Source organism: Gekko japonicus, unplaced genomic scaffold (genome assembly GCF_001447785.1).
Source record: "Gekko japonicus isolate JY-2015 unplaced genomic scaffold, Gekko_japonicus_V1.1 scaffold397, whole genome shotgun sequence".
Classification (NCBI taxonomy): domain Eukaryota; kingdom Metazoa; phylum Chordata; class Lepidosauria; order Squamata; family Gekkonidae; genus Gekko; species Gekko japonicus.
In genome coordinates this window covers 657,609-684,418 of record NW_015170286.1, presented here as the reverse complement: position 1 = coordinate 684,418, position 26,810 = coordinate 657,609, and the positions used below count along the sequence as shown (strand labels likewise).

The window sequence follows — 26,810 nt, the reverse complement described above, 5'->3', positions numbered from 1 at the left end:
TAAAGATTTATGTTTTAACTATCATATGTGTATATTCCATCCTTTATTCCCTTTTCTTCCTAGATGACTCCATTTTTGGAAACACATCTCCTTTTTGCTGTTTGGTAAGTAGTCATAAACCGAACTAACACCAGCTGCAAAGGTTTGTTCTAATAGGCTTGTTTTTAATGAATGTATTTTGAATGTACCTTCATAAAACACATTTTGTGGTAGGTGAGAATTCTTGGAGGTGGTTTAGGATGTAATAAACTGTAAATTGGCTGCAGGAAATTTCAATTTCAAGTGTGAAGTGCTTTTCTGGAGTGAAGGGGGACAAACAGAAGGGTGATCATTAAAATTGATTTGAAAGACAAGGCCAGGGATGGCAGCCAAAAGTCCAGTCATATATCACTGCCACATAGAACGCTTAAGTAATGCCACACAATTTTTTACTTTAACCTCTGGAATAACAAACACACTGGTAACAGTGAAATGCATTGTACCAAGACAAAGGAGAAGATGAAGCAAGCAACAGGATTTATGTATACACTTCCTACCGTCACCTAGCAAAAAATTATCGTTCTTAATGATATAACATGAGACATCTGAAAGACCGTTTTCCTTTAAAGGTCTTCCACTTCAGCATTCCTAATTGGAGAAAAAAACATCTAAAACTACACCAATCACAACACAAGATATGAGCAAAAACCAGAGCAAGTTTTAAAGATGATAAGTAGTATTAGAAAATACACATTTTTGTGCTGCAGCTTTAATCACTTCTTGCTATTAATCTGAAGAAGCAGTGCTATTGTACATATTTATTTCACTAAATATACTTCCTAAGTTACATTAGGTATTTTTAATGGAGAGGTTCAGTGGCCAGATCTTTCATCAAGATGTAATTTTTGTTGTAAAAATTGGACGGAAATTAACAATTTTTGACTTTGGAAGTTCAGAGACACATATATTTCTAATTTTATTTATTAGCAGAAGATTCTAGCACTTTCATAAGTGATAAAGAACATTCACTTTAAACCGCTTTCCTTTTTTCCCCTTGTTCCCTCACTTCCAAGTTCCCTGATCTGATTCTGACTAATCCGAGGGGGCACAAATTGGAATTCTGATGGAAGCATTTTAGCCTCCCCTAACCTCAGGACTCATTTGATACTCATATTTTTTTACAGTCATAAAGGTAGTATCAGCCTAAATCTGTTCTGTATACAATAAGTATATAATGTACTGTTTAAATATATAACAAAACACAGTGACAGCAACCTACTAAAGATAAAGTGGAAATTGGTCTGATAATCCTTTCCCTTTTAATCTTTGTATTAATTTCTAAACTAAGTAAACATAACACTTTTCACCAGTCCCTTTCTGCTTTAGATTCCAAGTCCTATCACAATGCAATGAACTTCCTCGAGTTTCCTTGTACCTTTTTTACTGGACACAGTATGCCAACCGAAGTCTAACTGGGGCCAAGCAGGGCAGATCTACCCAGCTGCTTCCTGTACGTTAGATACAATGCACCTTTGCTAACAGATTCCAGAACAGCATTTAGCATATGCTTGCTAACCAGTTTCAGATTGCTGAAAGATGCCAAAATCTGCCTTATCTGGAATTACTACACAATTTACTAATGATGAGCAGGAAGCCAGTTGATAAAATAACAGCACAATAAACAAGTATCAGAAAGCTACCACTGTATCAGCCCATCTTCACGTAAATATATCCATTGCTTTAGAAGAATACCAAAAACCCCATCGACCACATGCCTGTTTCATAACACTGCTTTAAGAAATACTGTGACAAACATTAAGCATACTGCAGCTTTTGACTAATGGTCTATTATGTAATGTTCTTTATCTTCACAAAAAATGACATCAAATTGAATTAAACAAATACAACATTTTAGCAAATCTAAATACTCTTGGATAGGGGAGGAAGGGAAACCATTTCCCCCCCTCGTATCACTGCTGACTTATGGAGACCCTGTACGGTTTCTGAGGCAAGAGACATTCAGAAGTGGTTTGCCTTCTCCACATTACAACCCTGATATTCCCTGGAGGTCTCACATCCAACTATAAGGCAGAGACAACCCTGCTGAGCTTTTGAAATCTGATGAGATCAGACTAGCCTAGGCTATTCAGGTCGGGGCAGGGAAAACAATACTGTCCACTTTGTGGTAAATTTGCTAGATTCAAGTCCAATAGCACCTTAGAGACCAACAAGATTTTGGGGTCTGTGAGGTGCTACTGGACTTGAATCCAGCTGTTCTACTACAGACCAACACAGCTACCCTCTGAAACTATCTCTGTGGTAAAACTGTTGTGTTTTTTCAAGGCAAAAGAAATTTTATTTCCACCTGCAAAAACCTGTTGATGAAGCAAACTATAATGTGAACAGGCTTTGGAAGAGATGACACTTTCAGTCTTAATAATCAAGGAGCTTAAAAAGTTAATGAGGCCCAGGTTCTACCCTGATCTTGAGAACAGATAAATGAACAACTGTAGCACATGAAGCCAGCTAGCACTCAAACACAGAAACTACCATTATTCTGATTCTGGTATCCACTCTCTTAGAAAATAATTTTGGTTGCCTTCTTCTGTGCTTTTTTCCAGTTTTGCAAAATCTTTTTTGAGACATGGAGACCAGACCTGTATGTAGTATTGCCAATTGGGCTGCACCATAGAGCTATTCAAAGGCATTACAATATTGGCCGTTTTATTTCCCATTCCTAATGGATTTTGCCTTTCTCACCGCTGCTGCACAATGAGATTACATTTTCATTAAGCCATCTCTTTCCTTCTCAGCCTCTGCCAATTCAGACTTGATCAGCATCCTCTGTAAACATGGAAACTACACTGCTCACACCCAATTCCATATCATTCATGAACAAATTCCATTTGTTCCTACTCTGTGCTTCCTGTCATTTTAAGTCCATTTCTTAATCCAAAAGAGGATATTTTTTCCATGACTGCTATGCTTACTCTGCAGTCTTTGGTGAAGTATCTGAACAAAAGCCTTTTGGACATCTAACTATATAATATCTAACTATATAATATCCTTACCCACATGCTCATTAGACTTCTCAGAGAATTCTAAAAGGTTGGTGAGCCAGGATTCCCCTTTGCAGAAGCCTCACTGACTTTCCCTCAACAAGCTTTGCAATATGTTTTTTGCAATATCTTTGGGCTGTATCAACAGAAGTATAGAACCCAGATCACATGATCTGCTCTGGGTAGACATCACCTGGAGTATTAAGTTCAATTTTGGGCACCACAATTTAATAAAAATATAGACAAGCTGGAATGTGTCCAGAGGAGGACAACAAAGATGGTGAGGGGTCTGGAAATCAATTCCTATGAGGAAAGTTTGCAGGAGCTGCATATGTTTAGCCTGGTGAGGAGAAGACTGAGAGGTGATGTGATAACCATTTTCAAGTACTTGAAGGGCTGCCATATGAAGGATGGTGTGGAGTTGTTTTCTGTTGCCCCAGAAGGTTGGACCAGAACCAACGGGTGGAAATTAAATCAAACAGTTTTCGGCTAAATATCAGGAAGAACTTCCTGACAGTTAGGGAGGTTCCTCAGTGGAACAGGCTTCCTCAGGAGGTGGTGGGCACTCCTTCTTTGGAGGTTTTTAAACAGAGGCTAGATGGCCATATGACAATAATGCTGATTCTATGAACTTAGGGAGATCATGAGAGGGAGGGCAGGAAGGGTTGCATCAGTGTTTAGTTCTCGTGGTCCTTTCTTACATACCCAGGGAAATGCCGATCACCACTTTGGGGACAGGAAGAAATTTTCTCCAGGCCAGTTTCTCCAGGGATCCTGGAGGGTTTTGGGGTTTTTTTGGCCATCTTCTGGACATGGAGCAGGGGTCATTGGGAATGTGGGGGGAGATAGTTGTGAATTTCCTGCATTGTGCAGGAGGTTGGACTAGATGACCCTGGAGGTTCCTTCCAACTCTATGATTTTATGATTCTACTAAGAATAAGGCCTGTAGTGTGCCATGAGCTGCTGTTTCGCTAGTCCTAATAAAAGATCTTATGTGGATTGTGGTTTGGTTTTGGTTCTCTGATTGAGCGCACAATCAAGAACAGTCCAGCCAAGCCAGTTTGTGATTTTAATTTGTGATGCTGCATGAAATTTGATGAAGCCAAAGCTAATCTATATGTCTGGACTGCCTCTCTTAGTATTTCTTACTATAGGAGCCAAACTACATACTCTTAACAAGAACACACAAATTTGGCACAGTAGTCCTTTTCTATACGTGCAAACATTATTCTGCACTTGCAACATTCATCTGAAACTCTGCAAATATAAAAGACATCCTCACTGTGGATGGAGGGATTTGAAGTAGAGAAAATGGCAGGTGGGAAACAAATTAAGCATTCCCTCCCTCTTTAATGCCCCTCTACTCTCAATCTTCCCTGAAACAGTTTTCTAAGACAAAGACAGACCATACAAGCTCAAGCGTGTGAGAATATCAAAGATCAAACGAAGTACAGTAAGTGCCATCAAGTCGTAACTGACTTATGGTGACCTCAGTAAGGGCCTTCAAGACAAGTGAGAAGCAGAGGTGGTTTGCCGTTGCCTTCCTCTGCACAGCCTTCCTTGGTGGTCCCCGATTTATGTGCCAATCCTGCTTAACTTCTGAGATCTGATGAGATCAGGCTATACCAATGCCACCTTGCCTCCATTTGAACTAATTGTTGTACTCTAATTTCAATTACATATTTTCATAATACAGCTTCATGTGCTTTAGAAGAATTCTCACAAGCAAAGGACACACACAGAACTTGTGGAGGAGGGGAAAGCCTATCCCACACAGATGGTCCCCATTTCGTCTACTGCGCACCCTGCAGCCTCTTTGTAATGTATTCAGATGCTGCCCTGAATGCATTAGGAGGTATGTGAATCCTCCCATAGAGAAGCCATGCAAAGCTTCAAGCTTCGGCAGGGATTCGCGCCGAAAGTATTGTGGCCAATCAGATTTGAATGTATGTAAGCGGGACCGCTTATGATTGGTCGTTCATGCACACAACCTGATAGGTTGGTTTAATGTACAGTAGGTGTGGCTACATTAGCCCGAAGTGTTTAAATACCGAACTAGCTGCAATGAAATGCTAAGTCAGATGTCGTGTGTCAGATGACAAATGTTCGGGCTATCAAGAGTTGTACCGTGTCAGAAGAAGTCGATTGAAGAGCTGAATAAACCTGAGTTTTCTGAAATCACTCTCTGACTACTTTGTTAAGTGCGGACTTAACACTCTTCTTTCTCCTTCTTCAGCTCCATCTGCCTCCTTTTCTTCTCCCAATCACTGCCTTTTTGCTCCCTTCCCGAAACTGTCCACCTCCTTCCCCATCTTCTGTCACTGCATCCCCTCTCCTGCCAGTTCCTTTGATACCCCCACTGATCTTGCCTTGTTCCAGAACTGGCTTGATTGATAGATTTAGCAGGATATGAAAGTGTTTGCCTCCTTCTAGTAAACTTTGCAGAAAGGTATGGTGAGCAGAAAGCAGAGCAACTCCACTGTAATGTATTCTACCTTCTATGCACCCCTAGTGGCTGCAATGCAGAACTGCACTGGAACCAGAATAAATTGAGATGCATTCTGAATGCAGCATGATGCTGGCTTCAGGGGCCCTCCAGCTGACTTGGGCTCCAGAAATGTTGTTCCTCCACCCCACCCCACCCCACCCGGTGGCTCTGTCTAGAATAGATGTCTGCTAACTGCCCTTAATAAATGTTATAAAATGACAAAAGAATAAGCAATAGTACCATTTTACCATATAGGCCAGTTCAAGTTGATGTGGATGAGCAAACACAATGCTGAGAAAAAGAATGTGATCCCTGAATCACTTCATTCCCTGGTCCTTTGATAAGAACATTAACTTGCCTGTCAATTAGTGCCAACAGGAGACAAGAGAGATTTCGTTGTTTGCAGAAAACCATACTAAAAGCACACATTCCTTTTATGTGCTCATTTGAGAACTGTAACCAGAGGAAAATGTTTTTCAGTGAGACTGAAGTGATTGATCCAGAGGTGAAAAGATCTTTAGTTAATGCCATCAGTTTCCCTGAATCACTCAATTCCCAAGCAAGAATAGAATTAAAATTATTACCTTTTAAATGTACAACTAAGCAGAATAGAAAGTTATGATTTAAGAACAAAAAAAAGTGCAGAAGACCATTAACTCTATGGCATTTGACTGTATTTATCTGAATAGCAATTAGACTTTTCTAAATCATTCTATTAAAAGACAAGTTATTGAAAACCATTTTATGCTTATTATCCCCTAAAAGAAAAAAAATGCAAATAGCAAATAAGTAGGGAATATCTTCTTTACAATTGCACAGAACCAAATAATACTGAATAACTCATTAAGTCATCCAGAAATAAAGAACAGCTAAGAGGTTCCCAATTAACACTGTAATTTGTCCTATGTTTGTCCTTTGTGAAATACAAAAAAGGTGGGGGGGAGCAGCATCCTCTGATGAAGTTTACAGGGAGTGGCCTTATTAGTAAATAAAGGTAAATTACAGAGAAAAGACTCCTTAATATCTACTTTTACTTAACTTCTTGTTTTTCATCTATACCAGGAAGAGTTGAGATAGGAATGAAACTGCAGGTATGAAAGCTAGCATTCATGGCTTTAGCATTAGGAACCAAGACAAAGAGTCATTGAGTATCTGTATAAAAATATATAGAAGCTTTTCAAACATGATGTCAAAGAATTAAAAATTAAACATAACCCTAACCCAAAATGAAAGGGTGCTCTTCACAGATGCACTGCCTCCTTTTTGTGATTTCTTGGGATAGATAAGAAGACTAAACAGTTGAGCAACTGGACAGTCCAGAAGTCCACAGTTCAGATTGCAATTAATACACCCTGGTGTATTAAATGAATTAAAAAGCAAAGACTTTCATAGAATCATAGAATGTTAGAGTTGGAAAGGACCTTGAAGGTCATCTAGTCCAACCCCCTGCACTCTGCAGGAGCATAGCCGAAAGATAGCCCTACAACATACCCAAAAGATGGTCGTCCAGCCTCCACTTGAAAACGTCCAGCAAAGGAGCATCCATCACCTCCCAAGCAGTCTGTTCCACTGTTCAACCACTCTTACAGTTAGGAATTTCTCCTGATATTTAGCCAGTATCGACTCCCTTGTAATTTCCACCCATTCATCTGATGTCTTCATTTCAAGGTATGAAGGCAACTATCAGTCATATCTCATTCTGAAGCTCATATGTGCTACCTCAGAAATACACAAATATAACTCCAGCCATATAATGTTAAATGTACTTGTCAGTTACAGCACAAAAAAGTGTAAAGTTTTGTATCCATATATACGAGCCTAGTCCACCAGAGTCTTTGCTGTTCTCTATCACTAATATCACCTTCCTATTCAACCCGTATGCTGAAACAATCATGAGGAAATTAGAACTGGAAGAGTCAAAAATCGGATTAGACTGGAGGAAGGAATATCAACCTTCAATATGCTGATGACACAACCCTCCTCTTGGAAACTAAAGAAGGCCTGTAATACCTGATCAAGCAAATCAAAGAGGAAAGTGAGAAGTTTGGCCTCTTCCTAAACATTTTTTTTAAAAGTTCATGACCACCAAGAAGTAGAGAAACATCAAAATAACAGTTGACAATGAAGAGATCAAATGTGTGGAAGAATTCACTTTCTTAGGATCACAGATCAGCCAAAATGGTGAAAGTAATCTAGGAATAAAACGTCAAATCATGCTGGGTCATACAGCAATGATGAGCACGAAGGAGCGGTGGTGCAGGCGGTTAAACGCCTGCTGGTAACATCTACGAACAGCTGCTACAGCTGTTCGAAACCTGCCGCGGCCAGAGTGAGCACCTGGCCCTAGTCCCAGCTTCCGCTAACCAAGCGGTTCGAAAGCGACAATTAACATCAATGCGCGAGTAGATAAATGGGTACCTACCTTAGATGGTAGGGGGCACCCTCCCCCGTTGAGGGGGTTGTTGGAGCATCGGAGAGCGGTGAGCGGCGAGTGGCAAAAGATGGTGACCAGGCATAACATCTACGGTGGAACAGACGGCGGTGGAAGGCGGAGCCAGGAAGACGCGAGGAGTGTGGAAGACGCAGGCGTGGCGGAGCCTGGAGGACTGAGCCAAAGCCGCGCCGGAGCATGCTGCGCGACGGAAGGGCCCTGCTGAATCCGCCACCGAAAGACCACCAGAAGGGGAGGAACCAGAAGCCAAAACGCCGAGCTGACAAAGCCGACCCAGGAAGAAAAGATCTACCAGTCCCTCCACTGGGTGCCGGTAGGGTTGTCCCCACCCCCAGTATCTGTGACCATAGGTTAGGGATAATTGATTAACTGTAGCCGCTCAGAGACCCCTTGGGGGGTTCGAGCGGGGTAGTAAGTTGAAAGATAAATGAATGAATGAATGAATGAATGAATGAATGAATGAATGAATGAATGAATGAATGAATGAATGAATGAATGAATGAATGAATGAATGAATGAATGAATGAATGAATGAATGAATGAATGAATGAATGAATGAATGAATGAATGAATGAATGAATGAATGAATGAATGAATGAATGAATGAATGAATGAATGAATGAATAAAATGCTGGGTCATGCAGCAATGATGAGCATGAATCGAATATGGAAGAGCAAGGACACTGGCCTAGCAACCAAATGCAGATTAGTCTGTGCTATTATGTTCCCCATAGCTGCAAAAGTTGAACCATGAACCAAGACAGGAGGAAAATCAACTAATTTGAGCTGTGGTGCTATAGAAGGCTCCTGTGCATTCCTTGGACAGCAAAGGTGACAAACAAGCACGTATTGGAGTGCATAAAACCAGACATGTCATTGGAAGGAAAAATCATAAAACTGCAACTGACTTATTTTGGCCATGTTATGCAGAAGAACTCACTAGAAAAGCAATTATGCTTGGATTGGTTAGCAGCAAAAGGAAACCGGGCCACCAAGGAACATGGTGGTTAAACATCCATTAAAACTGACACCAGCCTGGGCACGGAATGACTCAAAGAAACCGTATAATTTCGGGAAATGTGGAGGGAGCTGGCCCATAGAATCACCAAGAGTCAGATACAATTGAATGGCTAACAACAACAACATCACTAATATAGTACATACAACAGTTCTGAACTGGATTACCAGACCCTCCAGTAGAGGTGGGCATCCCCTACTGCAAGACCCCACTGCCCCACCACCAATCAACTGAGACTCTCTCCTGCTCCCAGTAAGCCCCCCAATCCCCCACCAGTTGCCAGAAGGGATCTGGCAACCCTAGTTTTGAAGCACAGAATTTGGATATTCTTGATTCTGAGTATGTATGTATCTACTAACAGAGCATGTCCAGCCTTGATCACCATTAATAAGTTTTTTCTAAATATAAATTTACAAATATAAAGTACAAACTCCAGCTATAACTATTTATTTATTTATCAAATTTATACCCCGCCCTCCCCGCAAGCAGGCTATGTCTGGCAACCCTAAGTGATACCTTTACTAGGTAAACCCATATACTGCAAAAATAACAAAATCATAAAGTTCTCTCTAAAAAAAAATACATGCGCCTAGCACTGTTTTCCTTAGCCTATGTCAGAGAATAACTTTCAAACCAGTGAAAAGGGATGAGAAAAAACTGAATTGTTCATTAACCAAGCCAGAAAATGCGCAATCAGTTCATTTGATATGTTTTGTTGATCTATGTGCCACACAGATACCTGATTTACATACTGAAACCTATTTTGTAAACATTCTGAAGGAATATATAACAATTACTATGCAGCTATTTCCTTCTTAATAAACCTATCTGAATGTCCCTGGCATCCTAGTGAGTGTATTGGAGGGAAAACAGACAGTTGTGCTGAAAAAGTAACAAGAGATGCATCTCTTAGAAGCAAAGTAGAGAACTAGAGCAGACAAACTGTGTAGTCAAAATTTACAGCAGTCTACAAGTCAGTTGGTTCAGGACACATGTCTGCAATATCCAACAGTTACTGCAGTGGGAAAATCTGTAATTAGAGATGAGAGAAGGAAAAGAAACTAACTGAACTGCTGATGCCTTCAAAGGCACCTGTGGTTCAATCTGAAAGCCTGTGATCCATGGAGGGAGGGGGCTGGATCAGAAGCAAGCATACCTCCTTGGAAGAGTAGAGATTTGAACAAGACAGGCAGCAACCTGTGGTCAAAGGGAGCTGAGTACTGATACCCGCTGTTCACAAAATGGTGACATTTTGGGATAGGCACTAATGTGTACTTCAACTGAACAAGAAGGCAATGGAATGCTTCTCAGTGGCTAGTTTAGAATCATGTTAGATGCAAATCTGCCTAAATTGTCATGGTTAAGAGTAGTCTTAACAACATGAAGAAGTGTGTGCTACAGAACATCTAGGTATAGATTTTAAAACATCTCAGTTGTACCAGCTTCCAATTAGTTTCTAGGATCAGTTTAAACATGCTGTTTTTGATCCTGAAAGGCCTAACTGGCTTAGGTCTGGAGTACCTGACAGACCACCTCCACACGTATTAACCTGCCAAATCTTTAAGAACTATGCATGACATAATTTTGGGAACCATGCTCAGCTGAGGTTAGGTTGGCTGGGACCTATGTAATGCCTTGTCATCACCCTAGAAGTGATTGGCATTGCCCTTGTAGGTCTTCCAGATTAAACTGAAGACCTTTTGTTTCTAGAATTCTTTCAAATCAGATTTCAATTGGGATAGCACTTACTGGGGCTCTTCTCCTATGCATTTGAGATGGTTTTATGTTGTTCTATATTGAATTTATAATGTAAACGTGTGTGTTATTAACTCATTGTGAACTGGCTGAAGAATCTGGGACTTTTCAGTTTAAAAAAGAGGATTACTAAGGGGGGTCGTGATAGAGGTTTATAAAATTATGCATGGGATTGACAAAGTGAAAATTGTATCCCTCTCCCAAAATACTAGAAGTCAAGGGCATCCAATGAATCTGATCGGCTGTAGGTTCAGGACAGACAAATACTACTTTACACAGAGAGTGATTAAAAGTGGAATGCACTGCCAGAGGATGCAGTGATGGCCACAGGAATAAACATCTTTAAAAGGGGGTTAGACAGATTCATGGAGGATAAGTCTATCAACGGCTACTAGCTGTGGTGACTGAGGGGAACCTCTACATTCAGAGGCACTAATCTTCTGAATCCCAGAGCCAGAAGGCAACATCAGGGGAAGGCCTCAGCCTCCATGCCCTGTTGTTGGCCATCCAGAGAAACTGGTTGGCCACTGTGTGAGACAGGATGCTGGATTAGTTGGACTATTAGTCTGATCCAGCAGGGCTCTTCTTATGTTTTTATGCCTTGAGCAACTTCAAGTGGAGGTTGGCAGCCCTTTTAGAAGAGATCTAAAAATATGCTAAACAAAATGTATTTATTTATTTTTTAAAGTTTTCATTTAACCAATTGGTCTGATCCAGCAGGGTTCTTATGTTTTTATGTCTTGAGCAACTTCAAGCAGAAAAGAGATCTAAAAATATGCTAAACGACATTTTTTTTTTTTTAAGTTTTCATTTAACCTGGAAGATAGCTTCCTACCTTGACCTGGCAAATCTGGTCATGTGGATCCATACCACGGTAAGCCTTGAGGCTAGAATACTGTGATAATTTGTACATGGGTCTGCCCTTGAAGTTATCTTATAAACCTTAGATGGTACAGAATTCCTCAGCTTGATTAGTATCAGAGACTAAGCAGAGTATGTATATTATGCCTATTAACCGGTCATTTGATTGGTTAACATGAGTTACCAGATTTAATTCAAGGCACTGGTTACCAGATTTAATTCAAGGTACAAAGCCCATCATCTAAGCCCTATATCCAGGACCACCTCTCCCTGCTATGCTCCCCCATGACAGCTTTATTCATCTAATCAAATCTTTCTGAAGGTACCACCCTGAGAATGGGTAAGCTCTAGGGCTGCCAACCCTAGAGATACCCTGGAAGATACCCTGGAATTACAACCAAGATCAGTTCCTTTGAAGGACATGGCAACTTTGGAGGGTGGACTGAAAAGCATTATAACCCACTGAGGTCTCTCCCCTTCTCAAACCCTACCCTCCTCAAGCTCTACACCCCCCCAAAAAATCTCCAGGAATTTCTACCCAGAGCTGGCAACCTAGTAAGGTCAGGAGCTGCTCAGACCCAATCATTCTTTGTTGAAGCTCCCATCTTGTGAGATGGCCTCTGCCTGAGGTGGTCAGGAAGGCTTCCACACTTCTGTGATCCCACAGAATGTGTAAAGCAGAAACGTTCATGGGTGCAGTTTTATAAAGGAAACAGGGCTTTTGTAATCCAATCTCTACTTTGTTTATGGTATGCCTTACCCTATAGTATTTTTGTTTGCACTGTTTTCTAATTTTGTGCTTCTAGTCCTGTTGCATTGTTTACTGGATGTCTTGTGCTGCCTGATTAAATTATTTTCATATTTTGTAATCTGCCTTGAGTCTCAGTAAATCAGGCTATAAATGAAGTAAGCAAATAAATAAAACAGAGCTTATGGATGTTATTTAAAATAGGCAATCTAAATAAAAGAACCTCAGGTCCCAGTCATTCAAAAGGTGTTTTCTCTTGTTCTGGGATTTTAAACTAACTTGTTTGCTAAGGTTCATTTCCTTTTTTGTTCCACATTTAGTTGAGAAATGCCGCTCTTAAAAAAATAATGTAACTGGACATAGCATATCTCCCTCAAGCACTAAAGACGGCTTGGCAAGGAGGATCAAGACCCATAGTGATGTGACGGCTCAGTGCTCGGAACCAGGGTGGCCTCGCCCATAAGATCAGGGATGCACAAACAGAGAACGCCTGACAACAATGGCCTGCACTGCATTTAAATAAAGTTGGCCCTTTTACTGTATCAGCTTATAGTGCTGGGTTTCCTTATTCTGCATCCGCAGGTAAGGGTAAAGCAGAACAGAGGGACACTGAAAGGTGAAATACTGGAGACCAGAAGTGTAAACATAAAAGAAAAGGCAGGAGACAAAATGGAAAATCATGAAGAGAGAAAAAAACACTGAAAAATGTGGGTAAAAGAGTGGATTGAGAAGAGCACTTTATATAATTATTATGCCTATGACTTCCTCCCTGTAAACATACTCAGTCTCATCCTGTTTCAGAGCACACCTGGGGGAAAACTATATATAAAACTGTCAGAGGGAGCACTTGTAACAATCTCCTATCCACCAGTGTTTTCTGCATAACATCTACTTCTGCCCTTAACTGGTGGACAAAAGTATAAACTGGCATCATACCATTAACAAGGCAAAAGTTACATCATCAACAGTTGACAGAACAGCTTGAGACCAGGAGGCCAAAACATGCACACAGAGAAGACATGCTGTGTTCAAGTAATATAAGAACAAGGATCCAAAGTCTGAAAGTTCAAAGTTAATGATCCAAGTGCTTTCTGAATTATGATGCTATTATTCTCCGATAAGCCATAAGAGATCGGAAAACCTGGGTATCTCAAAAGAAATTATCTGAAATGTCATTTCCATTTCAATCTCTTTAAAACAATGGAGCAAAATTTTGGCTCATTACCACAGCATGAGGCTTCTCCCAGGCACCAAACTTTGCCTTTCAGATCACTTCAGTGATATTTGTATGTTCATTTTATACAGCTACCATTAGGTACCATGCTGAACCATGATCTTAATTGAATTCCAAATGCAGTCCCAAACAGGGAATATCAATCCAGCAGCTTCCTGTGTTCTCAGTTCAGCACGGTTTTTAGTTTGTTTTTTTTTAAAGCTATCTTTATTTTGAGAATTGTCACACACACCACATAAGAAAATGGGTATTCTGCTTCTATACCTATTTTAGGACCGCTAAATATTATAGAAAAATTATGTCCAATAACCTGGCAATGCTGCTGTCTATTCCCCTCCCCCATGCTAGCAGCAAAGCAAAACTGGACCTTTTTTGCTAGAAATAGAAGGACCTTGCACATAAGGGCATTCAGCAAGGTATGGTGCTGAAATGGTGTGGTGGAGAGGTATGAATGCCCCATTTAGGATTGCCAACCTTCAGGTGGAGACTGGAGATCTCCCAGAATTACAATTGATCAGTTTCCTGGGAGAAAATGGCTGCTTTGAAGGGTGGACTATATGGGATGATATGCCACTGAGGTCCCTCTACTCCCTTAACCTGCCCTCTCCATACCCCACCCCACCCCAAATTCCCAGGAATTTCCCAACCTGGAGCTGGTAACTCTATATCATATGGAGGCCCAGTTGGTACGAATTCTCCCCCTAAAAAAAAGAAAAGAAAAGAAAGGGTCCTCACAAAAAAACGGGCATTTTTATAGAAATCCGGTTCTTATTGAAGGCTATCTGATGGAGGGTCACGTAGTATTTTATCATGTTAGTGCAGCGCCATGCACCATCAAATGAATTATCTGGCGAGACATCTTGTCACCTTCATTATCCAGCAAGACATCTTGTAACTTCATATTTTCCCAAAAAAAACCTGCCAAAGTTCGCCAGTGTTGTTCAAGCCTACACATCCACTCTGTTTTTCTTCCATTTTGGGGAAATCCCAGAGTGAAAACTCTGTGCAGGGGGCAGATTCTGAGCAGCTACATGGAGCATCAAGCACTAATGCACATTGCAAGAAATACAAAAATTGGCATAGTGATATCTCTAGGAGACCATTTGTGAATCAGAGAACTTTGCCATCTTCCTTCAGCCCCCCACTGCTTGCCACCATAGAAGGATGTAAGGATGGACCACCACCACCCTCCCTCTTGCTTCCCCCCCCCCAGTCGTGCAGAGTCTGACAGCTTACACTCCAAGTCTCTGAGCACCCCACACGCTTGAAGTGTGTGTGTGTGTGTGTGTGTGTGCGTGCGTGCTGGGGAGAGAGAGAGACTCTTGCCCAGGATTTTGACCCCCCCCCCAGGCTTTAAAGGTGCGGGCAAGGGGAAGAGGGAAGGTGCACCCCGAGGAGGAGGGGGCTGAGGGTTTCAGGCCTGTCCATCCCATGAGCAGATGGTGGTTAGACTGTAACATCTGAATGCAGCCAGACTCTTACCTCTAGCTGCGTGGCCAAGTAACATTACTGGCACACTGCTGTTTCTGTCAGCATGTCATTCATCCTGGGGGGGGGGGGTAATCAGTTCATAACAGCACCTGCTCCTGCTCATAGTCTGGTCTTAGGTGTTTAAGTTTGCTTTGGTGTAGTGGTTAAGTGCGCGGAATCTAATCTGGGAGAACCGGGTTTGATTCCCCACTCCTCCACTTGCACCTGGCTGGATGATCTTGGGCAAGCCATAGTTCTGATAACAGCTGTTCTTGAAAAAGAGCAGTTTGTATCAGAGCTCTCTCAGCCCCACCTACCTCACAGGGTGTCTGTTGTGGGGAGGGGAAGGGAAAGGAGTTTGTAAGCCACTCTGAGAAACCTTTGGGTAGTGAAGGGCGGGGTATAAATCCAATCTCTTCTTCTTCTTCTTAAGTCCTTTTAGCCCACTTTTCTCCTTTCTTGTACTCTCTTGTACAGCATGTTGCAAAGAGAATATAGCGTAATTTGCTCCCTCCCTTGAGTAACCTCCTTTCGGTTCCTCCGCTGAAGTCAGACTATTTGTGTTCTCTTCAAAGTGTAAGCTTTCATGTGCAAACCACACTTCTTCAGGCAAAAAAGTGTGTCCGACAGGGCTCTAGTCGGGGGGGGGGAGCTCTCAGGTACAGAGCTCCGGAAGAGAACCTCTAGGGGGCGGGGCGGTCACGTGGTGAAGCCCCGCCCCCTTCTTTACCCCGCCCTCTGCTTCGATCCTCATTCCGTTTGGGAATGAGGATGAAGCAGGAGGGTAAGTAGCCGGGCCTTCTGACACACTTCCGGTGATGTCAGGGGGTGTGGCCTTCTGTCACTTCCGGTGATGTCAGGGGGCGTGGCATATGCAAATAAGTTATGCTAATGAGTTATGCTAATGAGCTCCGGCAGCTCTTTTTCTACAACAAGACCCCTGGTGTCCGAAGACGTGTGCTGTCGCTGCCCAGTGACGTTCTTGACTTGGTTGGGTGCTTTCAAAGTTTAGTCACCTGGGAGCCTGTCAAAAGCGCGGCTAGTAAAGAGTGCCTCTGAGCAGGTGCAGCGTGCTTGAGGCTTCTGGACTGCTCTGTCCAAAGGGCGGGTCTTTCATGGAGTCTATGGCTCCAGGACCTGTCTGGAGTCTAGTGACATTTTGGCTCTGCTGCTGGTCTGTCTGGGGCAGCAGGCAAGATGACGGAATCAGCCGCTGCATCTCTGAGGCATCTTTGGCTGTGAAACAGTCTCTTTAGGCAGCACAGCACCCTTCCGAATTTCTGTCCAGCACTTGGGTATGTAGGGTTGCTAGCTCCGGGTTGGGACATACCTGGAGATTTTGGAGTGGAGCCTGAGGAGCACAAGGTTTGGGGAGGTACTTCAGTGGGGTATATTCCCATAGAGTCCACCTTCGGAAATGGCCATTTTCTACAGGTGAATTGATGTGTTGCCTAGAGATCAGTTGTAATTTCAGGCGATTACCAGCAGCCACCTTCTTAGCTGGTACAGTGGCAGCCCAGGTGCTCAGTCATTTTATTTGCTAGTCAGGTATTCGTCACCCTCTCCTTAACTTGCCCATCCATCATCCCACTCGCACTGTTACAATGCTCAATTTAAGCATGATGGTGGTATGAGCAGAGAGCTTTCTCTTGTGATGGTTAGCTCAGCCGACTCATGGAACTCAGTGTCACAAGGTGCAGTGTTGGCTGCTGGTTTAGATAGATTTGAATGGGGGGGTGGACAGATTTATAGAGGGTAAGTTGGCATTGCAACCAGTGTTTGTATTATTCTCTCTTACTGTTCTTTCATTATGCATTTTTAAAAATTACCCCTTTTCTCCCCTGCACTTCAGCTTCCTCTGTATGTGTGGCTCTGCTGTGCCCACCAACTTGTATCAGAATTCCAAATGTGCCCACAGACTCAGAAAGGTTGGGGACCCCTGCTTTCAATAATCCTCTAGTATCAATAGAAGGGTTACTTTTTAAACAACTGTTTTGTTACATTTGTTACATTCTGGATCCTCTCAGCTGTATCACTTCATTGATCTCTTTTCAATTCCTCATTAATACTGATCCTTTATGCTCTTAGCACACTGTAGTTTCAAACCTACTCTTTTTCTCAACAATCTACCTTCTGTTGCCAAACAGAACATCCATACTCATCCTTCCTCCTTTTCCTCTATAGAAAGTTACACTAGTAAAGACATGATAAGTCCTTTAAAATCCAGAGCGATATTGTGTTACAATTAGTACTACGCTAAAGCGAATTTGTATGTTTAAAGATTATGAAAACTCCCCTGTTGTTTCACATTGTTTCATAACCATATCGTTCATAACCATGTTCCCTAACTTGTTGTTTTTTACATTGCCCACATTCTTTACTCAGCCTGGTCCCCATGAAATAATACACATGCTAATCAATGCTCCCTCTAAGCTGTGGAGACTTGTGGGCAAGAAGTCCACTTTGTGAGCTACTGGCATTAAAGCTGTGAGCAAGGTATCTAGCTACTCCATAAATTAGTTTGCTCTGGAGCCATCCTTCCTGAGCCAAGACAAAAATGTGTGAACCAGAGGCTAAAAAAATGTGAGCTAGCTCACACCAACACGGCTTAGAGGGATGTTAATACACTGATGCTAATACAAATTTAGTCAATTTTTAAACCACCTTGTTGGGCACTAATATGCATAAATATTTTGGTTTAAAAAGTAATTGCAGAATTACCTTTAAGACTTCTTTAAGTGTATTGGTGTTCACTTAAGTATATTAAAAGAATGATTAAGGTCCTCTTACTTTGCATCAATTTACATAAACCTGGATTTTCAAAAATTTGCACATCTTAAGAAAGGGAAAGATTTGTGCTTCTTGGATGATTCTCCCTCCCATGCAAAAAGTACCCCCAAAAAAGTAGTTTTCAAGGGGCAGGGAACTATTTGGAAACCTCAGGTCTCACCCCTACACCATCAACATTTTGGTTCTGTGGTCATTACAATTTCAGGTAATTTGTGCAGCTAAATTCCTACCAGTGTTGCTCGCACAAATTCAAATAATTTTCAGGTAATTCGGCTTTCATCCAAAAATGCTGTAGAGATAAATGCAGCAAGCAAGGTTCTGTCAAGTTAAGCAATATCCAGGGAAAAGAGGTTTTCAAAATGTTGTCTTAGCTTTATTTTGCAAACCCAAATGAAAATAAATACATTTGATTTAAAAGCAAGCAAATTTAAAGAGAAATATATTTACCATATGCAGTAGCAATTGTTTGCTGGATTGTTGTTGCCAAAAATCTTATTCTCTTCTATTGTTTTGAACTGAATTTCCATGACATCTGTATGGCAACCAGACCTCATTTTGGGCCGGAGCGGGCCAGAGCAACGCTCCGGCAGTAAACAGACCCTCTCCGCCCTGCCCCCCCCGCCCCGGTCACCCCGGTCACCCATGGTTGAAGTTGAGGAGGTGCATCGAGCAGTCAAGCGTTCTGCTGTTGTTAAAGAAGTCTCAAGCGGCCTGGGTCTGGTGGGCAATCTGGGGGAGGCGGCGCGAGGCGAGTAGGCATGCAAGGCGGCACAAGGCAAGTGGGCATGTGAGGCGGAACAAGGCGCGGTGGCACGCAAGGTCTGGCAGGTGATCTGGGGGAGGTGGTGTGGCGCAAGGCAAGTGGGCACACGAGGCGGCATGCGGAGTGGCAGAACGCGAGGTCTGGTGGGTGATCTGGGGGAGGTGGCATGGCACAAGGCGAGTGGGCATGCGAGGCAGCATGAGGTGCGGTGGCGCGCAGTGGAATGAGGCATGGCAACACACGAGGACTAGCGGGCGATCCAGGGGAGGCAGTGTGGTGCGAGGCAATTGGGCACGCGAGGTGGCACGAGGTGTGTTGGCGTGCAAGACAGCACAAGGCGAGGTGGTGCGGCAAGGCAGCCAGAGTGCCCAGCTGGAGCGCAGGTGTAAACTCTCCTGGTAGCTGGTGCTCATCCTCTGCAGGACTTAGGTTTGGTACTTCCAGGGGTGCAGGGAGCTCGTTCTCGGATGTTGAAGGTACAGAATCCCCGGGATCAGGGTCCACTGGGTAAGTCTGCACGGTGGGCATGACACATGGTGGGCAGAGCAGTGGCGCTTGGGGTGCGACAGTGGGGCGGCTCAGTTTGCAGGACTCGCTGCCAACGGACTGCAGCAGGAGCCTGAGCCGGCCGGAGCAGCAGCAGCAACCCAGGCTCCAGCCAGGGTGAGTCAGGGCGTGCACAGCACACAGGAGCTGGCTGCCCCCCCCGGAGGAAGGGTACACGTGGAGGGAAGATGGCTGGCTAGGAGTTTGGGAGTCTGCAGGCCCAGCACAACCCCTCTGCAACCCCCCCCCCACCGCCTTTCCAGGCTCGCGCTAAGTGGGACCTGGGAAAGGCTTTTGTAAGTCGCTGTTTTAAGGGCTACCTATGCTCCTTATGCTCTCTAAGCCTGGGTCTCTTTTCTGTGTCAATTGCATGTTTATTCTTCTCTTTGGACACTTCTGGCAGCAGGCAGCATCCCCACTTTTCCTGCCCTGCATAGGGAATGGGAGGACTGCCACACCCCACTGCTCTGAGCCTAGAGCCTTTAAGAAGCTATTGTTGGGGGGTACGTTGGGAAGAGAGACCCCCCATTCTCGCTTTACTGGGAGGCTGTAGATTGGGCTAGTACTTGGACCCCCTACTTTCTACCCCATATATGCTGTTAGGCGGGGTGCGCACCCACCTAGGAATGTGTGGAGGCCTTTTGAGCAGCTGGCATGGTGCCTGTTGTGATCCTGATTCCTACCCTTCCCCAGAGAAACAGCTGCCAAGGAGGCAGGAGTGAGCTGTAAGTGATTCTTCAGGCTGGGTGGGGCTCTGGCCCATAGCTAACATGGGGCCCGCGGGGCCCAGCCCCCTAGTGTTTTTTTCTGGGGGCCCTCCCTCCTGGGCTGACCCCAAACAACTTACCACCTGCACTGTACTTTCATTTAATTAGCTGGTGGGCCCCTCCAAGGTCCCCTCCCAAAGAATTTCCTAGCTACGGGACTGGTGGGGCTTGAGCACACTTCTATTGTCTACCATCTATAGCCATCTCACTGTTAAGTCCTGGCTTAGAGGTTGCAACTAGGTCAGCAACTTTCCTGGCATCCTCTGAAAGACTGTCCCTATCTTGGTCCAACTTTTGCCTGTCAGTGGAACATTAACAACTAATGGCATAATCCTTAGAACAGTTATACCCTTATAAGCTTCTATTAACTTCAATTGACTTGGAAGGGTGTAACTCTGTTTAGGACTGCACTGAAAAATTCTCTCACAGGTTTATTCAAACAATGGGCCAGCAATACTGCACCTAACAAAGGTTCATAAAATGTGAAAAAGAGGGCCAATATTAAAAACTAAATGTAAAAGATATATAGAAAAAGCTACGTGTTTCGGCCTGCATAGGCCTTCCTCAGAGGTCAAACAATTGAGTGGCAAGATGGCTATAAAAATATAATACACTCATGTAGACACAATCAGAATGGGTACAAAATATAAATTCAATATGGACCAGAAAACAAGTTTTTCCAGAATAAAACCACCAGGCACAGAATAAATATGCAAATGAGATCTTTAAAAGTGCAATCACTTGCCCAGTGGTTCTAAAGTATAGACTTTTAGTCCAAGAATTGCCTTCTTTGATTGTGTTGCCACAGTGTTCTTCAAGTAAAAAGCAGTGTTGGTCAACTAAAAATGCTGGAGCTTTATAACTAGCCATCTTGCCACTCAATTGTTTGACCTCTGAGGAAGGTCAGGTCAGGTTTTTAAAGCCCGTGTGTATTGCTATGTTATATAGATATATATATTTGATGTGAATGGGCCCTTATATATGTTCTAAATTTGTACTTAATAAATACATGTCGCTTTTTCTATATATCTTTTACATTTAGTTTTTAATATTGGCCGTCCTTTTCACATTTTACTAACCTTTGTTAGGTTCTGAATTTTAGTGTTAAGGTTCAGTTTTTTGCCCTTTCTGTCCCTGCCAGCAATACTGCAACATCTAATATTAGTAACATAATTCAGTCCTCATTTGTAGCATACTAGACATTCTCACTTCATGCTTGTACATGAGGAAATGGTTACAGAGCCGTGAGATCAGTTAAGCATAGCTGATACCCACAAATCTCTTTTTACTAAACGCTCCCTTAGTCTTATCTCCCTGTTCCTGCAATATATTTAAGTGTTTGTCATGTATGTCACCTCTTCTCCATCTCCAATACAAATGGAACAAAGCATCTCAGAAATTTATCTAAAAATGCACTATTGCTAAAATAACAACAGACAAGCTCATAAATACTTGTGTCATAATACAGGAAACCAAAACCCAAGGCAAAGTGAATGCACTTATGCCAGTTTATCACATTAATAGATATACAGTACAAAATGACTAGAAGGCACCTTGATTCCTACCAAATTGAATCAATAATATAGTGTCACTGAAAATTAAAAGGGAAACATGAGTGACTCATGCTTCCTGTCTTAATGCTCCTGTGTTAAAAGGAAGAAAATGCTCACATCCTCTGTGAGAAGTACACACTCTCCTAATGCAGGAAAGAGAGAGAGAGAGATTAAGTTCAGGGCCACTGAGGTTGTTTTCCAGAACTGATGAAAGAGAAACAGATCATACATTCCCTCCCCCCATGGGACAATGCACTTTTTGTCTCTTGGGAGAAACAAACAAGGGTAACTCACGCTTCCTCCCTGAAACAGGGATGCTATAAAAATGTATAAACTAGAGTTTAATCTAGCACACAGGACCTCATAGCATCAGAAAACTTCTTTGCTTTTTTGACTAATTGGAATTGTGTAGGGGGGGGGTTATTGCAGGCTAAAACAATCACAATGATATCGACCTGTTTGTTTTAATTTAATCGAATATGGATACAGAAGATACACTAGGGAAGGGGAAATTCTGTACTGACACTCACTGCAGCCAAACTGGAAGGACGTTCTTCTAAAAACTAATGCATTCTTCAAGTACCAAGTAGGTATGACTTCTGATTTCTCATTCCTGTTGTTTCAGTCTGAAAACCTTCCTTTCTTTGATTTCTCCTTTGTGTGAAACAACCCCAGGATTAATTGGGTTTTGTGCTATTTTTGTTTGCTCACATTAAATTATCCATAAAATGTATGCATTTTCAATGTTACTTGCGTGTCAAGAGATCAGCATTAATAATTCTAGTATAAATGGCATACACTGCATGTACAAAAGCTATATAAATTACACATAAAACCATACTGCATAGATACATAATACAAAAAAACCTCACTACTAAATCATCAGTTCAAAGGGGAGAAGAGAAACTTGTGGGGGAAAATACAACTCCTCTGTATCCTCCTTCCCCTCTTTCCTTTCCCTGGCAGTCGCCATAGCCTTTATCTGATCCCCTGCCTTCAGCTTTCCTTCCTTCCTTCCCCCAGAAGCCTCTCCAAGGGAAAAAATCTGGATGTTATGAGGGGGCTACTGAGGTCAGGCTAAGTTGCAGTAGGATCACGACTGGGCCTAGTTACATGGTAGCCACTGAATGGTATGGGTGATGAGATTTCAGTGGCTGCTGCCAGGCCTATACTCAGTGAGTCCTCCTCCATCAGAGGAGGACTGGACCCTTTTCAGGGCTCTTTTGGCTTCCAAGTCCACTCCTGCTCCCTCCCCTCAAAAATAGCTTTGCTTTGTGGAAACCAAGGCTTGGAAGGCTCAGCAATGTTGCTGTGTGGTTGCCTAGCAACCTCCAAAATGGCAACTGAAAGCTACAGGTGTTGTTCCTATTATTTGGGGGGATTCTAATACCCCAGTATTTGTTTTTAGATTTCAGATTTTTCTGAGAGCCCACAGTTTCCTTCAAGTTTGTAAAGTTTGTAAAGACACACCCCCATCTGTTCCTAGCTCAGTTCTGTGGATTTATTTATACACACTCTATGGCTTGGTTTGATATAAGGCAATGGAACAGGGAACAATTGCTCATCCTTATCACCAAGTGACTTTTCCATTCTGTTGTTTCCTGACTTTGTTCTGTCACCAAGAATACAATTAAAAGTCCCATTTAACTCCTTCAGAAGGTATCACATAGTGATGACAAATTTAGTTTAGGCATAAAAGGTAAACAGAGCCACAAAGCAAGAGTACAAGATCAGGCTTCACCTTCAGCAGAGAAAAACATGGTTCATGGGACCCCTGGACATGTTCTGCATAACATAAAAACCATTGCTGAATGACAGCTCATCCAGTTTGACCAAGGAAAGCAGGAAAGAGGGTAATGTTCAATTTGGCTAAAATCACTGGTTAACTTTGCTTAAGTGCAAGCCATCACAGCTGAGTGAGAAACAAAGAAATGTTTTGAAAGTATTCACAGAAGCACCTGCGTCACACAGACTACCTAGGCAGAGGAAAGAAATTTTTGCAACCTTCACACCCTTGGAGATATCATTTGCAGTCATACCAATTTGTGGTAACACACACATTTCATCTTACTAAGATCATTACCCAGTATACCATGCTTTGTATCAGCCCAAGCAGCAGCATTACTCCAGTCTACACTTTTTAAAAACAATCACAGCCACGCACTTTAACATGCTAAAAAGCAAGTCATTCTCCAGGGATTTGAACTTCAGAATGAACTTCCCATCTCCCTGGGTCATCTGAACATTCTCCATAAAAAATCAAATGAGGATATTATCATTTATACTACCACGAAGATTGGACTTCATAATGAGACACTTTGCTCTTTCTTTTTTTCAATAGAACATTTCTCACTAGACTGCAATCAAGTTACTTTGCTCAGCAAATTATTTACCTTCACAATAAGCTGAATCCCCCTGGACAGAGACATAACCACTCTTGCATTCACAAGTAGCTCTGGTGTTCCAGTTTCTGCACTCTGAGTTTTCACCACACTGATGTCCTTGTGCACAAAAGTTATGACCTGAAATATGAATCACATCCAATATTGTATCAGAATGTAGTAAGGAAAAGCTTAATCCCAAATTATCACAATTGCTTACAGTGTTCCTTACTTTTTCCCTGAGAATACCATTTACTAGGAATGGGGGGCGGGAATGGTATAAACCATATGGAAAACCTGAGTCAGATTATCTCATATTGGAAACAAAGCTAGTCAGATTAATAGAACAATCCACTAATTGTCTCCCTTGGTTTCAATGAGACACACATCCACTAGCAATTTCACAGCAGTTATTAGGCTGAAATTATATGTGATTACATCCTTCACTCAAGGGTACCTCCAGTCCACATTCCATACCAGTTCCATTAGCAACTGGGGAATGGCAAACTTGTAACAGTATAATGGATATTATATGAGACTACAGACATGGAGATATCTCAGATCCTAAATTATTCGTGATGATCTGTGTCCTATCACATCTTGTATTGCATGGCATATGTGATTGCAAGTATTGGATGGTGAAATGAAACCTCCATCCCGCCCCCCATAAAACATGTCTACTGGACAGATAGGTGGGATACTGTAAACAGGATGTACTCCTGGTTGACTGCCTCTCTTTCAACCTCCTGCAATCCTGCTTCCTACTTGTACAAAGAGGTTGCTTCTGTTCCCTGCGGTGCACTTAGAGAGGAGGAGCCATAGCCTCCGTGTCTGTTCTCCCCTCTGGCCTGCTTTAAAGCAAGTACAAGAAAGCTTTTTCCTTGTCTGCTTGGAGCATCTGCAGTGCAATGTGACAAAACAGCTCAGGCAAACAGAACCAGGACCCTCCCACAAAGCAAATGAAATGGGGCAGTAATTAGAAAAAGTAGGAAACTGCCAGTAGAGATGACCCACATCCTAACCAACCCTGCCGCAATCATACAAGCTGAAGCCGAGTCATTTTCCCTTTCTTGCCTTCAGTTCTCTGAGAAACAGACTGGACAGTGAAAAGCTAGAATAACCGTCAGACTGGAAAACTTCTACTGGTTCCTAAATGTCAGAAATAATTTTGTTCACACATTTACAAATTAGTATTGATTAGTAAATTTTTGACTTCATTTTCCTACCATTTACCTTCATCAACACAATCTGGTTTGTTTACACATGAAGCTGCCTTACACTAAATGCCTAACTACATGATATGCTGGAGTTCTGCCTGTGGGGCACCCTACATTTATTTAAATTCACTTAAATTTAAGGCGGATGGGGCCTCGATTTGAACCATGACCATTGTCTGCCCTGTGGCAGAGCTGTCAATGATTGAATCGTCCTAAATAATTGGGCCGGGTGTGAGCTAGCGGACGCAACCCTAGCTGCGTAGTAATCTCTCTCCACAGCCTTGACTACCATCTCATAGGATCTCATAAACGTCCTATAAGATGTTCTTGTGGCCTCGTCACAAGCTCGGCACCACCGTCTCTCCAACCATCTGAGCTCCTGTTTCATAAGCCGCAACCCCTGGGTATACCAGGGGGCCAGCTTAGAGTGAAAGCGCAGAGGGTGCTGGGGAGCGATCATGTCGATGGCTGTAGAAAGTCGGCTATGCCAGTCATCCACGAGCTCATCCAACTAGCCGTCAGGGGGCATCGGATCCCGCAGAGCCATCTGAAGCCGCATAAGGTCCAATAGGCTCCGTGAGCAAGCTAAAATCCGCTTGCCGCCTAAACCGGGTCGCGGCAGGACATTTGCACGAGCCTTCAGGGCATAGTGGTCCGACCATGGTACCGCTTTTGCAGTAATCCGGTCTACCGTAATCCCCGCCGCGAAGATTAAATCGAGCGTGTGCCCAGCCTGGTGCGTGGGGGTCGATACCCATTGGGAGAGTCCTACCGACACCATAGACGCCACTAGGTCCATAGCCAGACTAGAGTTCGCGTCATCGGCATGGCCATTGAAGTCACCCAAGGCTACGGCCTCCAGTAGGGACGGCAGACTACTGGCCGGTGCGTTAGGCGGATGGTACACCAGCCAGATTGCCAAACTCTCCTCGGCCTCCAGCACCAGACCAACACACTCTAAGCCTGCAAACTCCACCGTAGGGAGTGCCCTGAAGGAGTAAGCCTCTCGTACAAATATCGCCACTCCTCCCCCCCGCCCCCTATTCCATGATTGGTGTAGGACCGAAAACCCAGGTGGGGCAAGATGGGTGAGAGCTACAGTCTCCCCTTCCTGCACCCAGGTCTCGGTCACGCAAGCCAGGTCAGCCTGTTGTTCTGTAATGAAGTCCCTAAGGACCATTTTTTAATTGTTAATAGACCTGGCATTGCACAACACCAATGTCAGAGGGGGGTTCCTAATCCTAGCCCCACTGCCGTCATCCTTTGGGATGGGTTGCAGACTGGAAGGGCGCCGAGCCCTTTTGTTTCTCAGCACCCTTCCCATACTCCGCAGCCTGGACCCCCCGCTATACTTTCCCCTCCCAAAGAGCACCGGAATCTGTTGTGTTGGCATTGCTGCCATTGACCATGGAGCAAAGGTGAGGAGCTTTTAACAGTGATGTCATTAATTTCTCAGGGAACCTGTTTAGCAGGCAAACTTACCTTGGTTGGTATTCATGATCAGACTACCAACCGATCAGTGATATGTTTGGAGTGCATCAAGAAACTCAGACAGTTGCCGAACAAGTTTGTGGCAAGCTTTTGGTCAGAAGATCATTCACAGGTGATTGGGAGATTATCTGGGAGCCAGTTCTTATCCAACCCATATCCCTCACAGACAGTGACACAGTGAAGTTACAAAATGGAGCTCTTTCCTCCCTTCCAAGCTTCGCAGAGACTGAAGAAATGC

General features: G+C 43.1%; 1 protein-coding gene across 1 annotated transcript in view; it reads right to left on the bottom strand.

Annotated features, from left to right (window-relative positions):
- The window catches only part of NELL1 (neural EGFL like 1), a 759,185-nt gene that overhangs the window by 455,573 nt on the left and 276,802 nt on the right, over window positions 1-26,810 (bottom strand). The window contains exon 12 of the mRNA XM_015417871.1: window positions 23,877-24,005. Within this exon, the coding sequence (XP_015273357.1) occupies window positions 23,877-24,005 (129 nt within the window). The remainder of the gene's footprint in view (window positions 1-23,876; window positions 24,006-26,810) is intronic.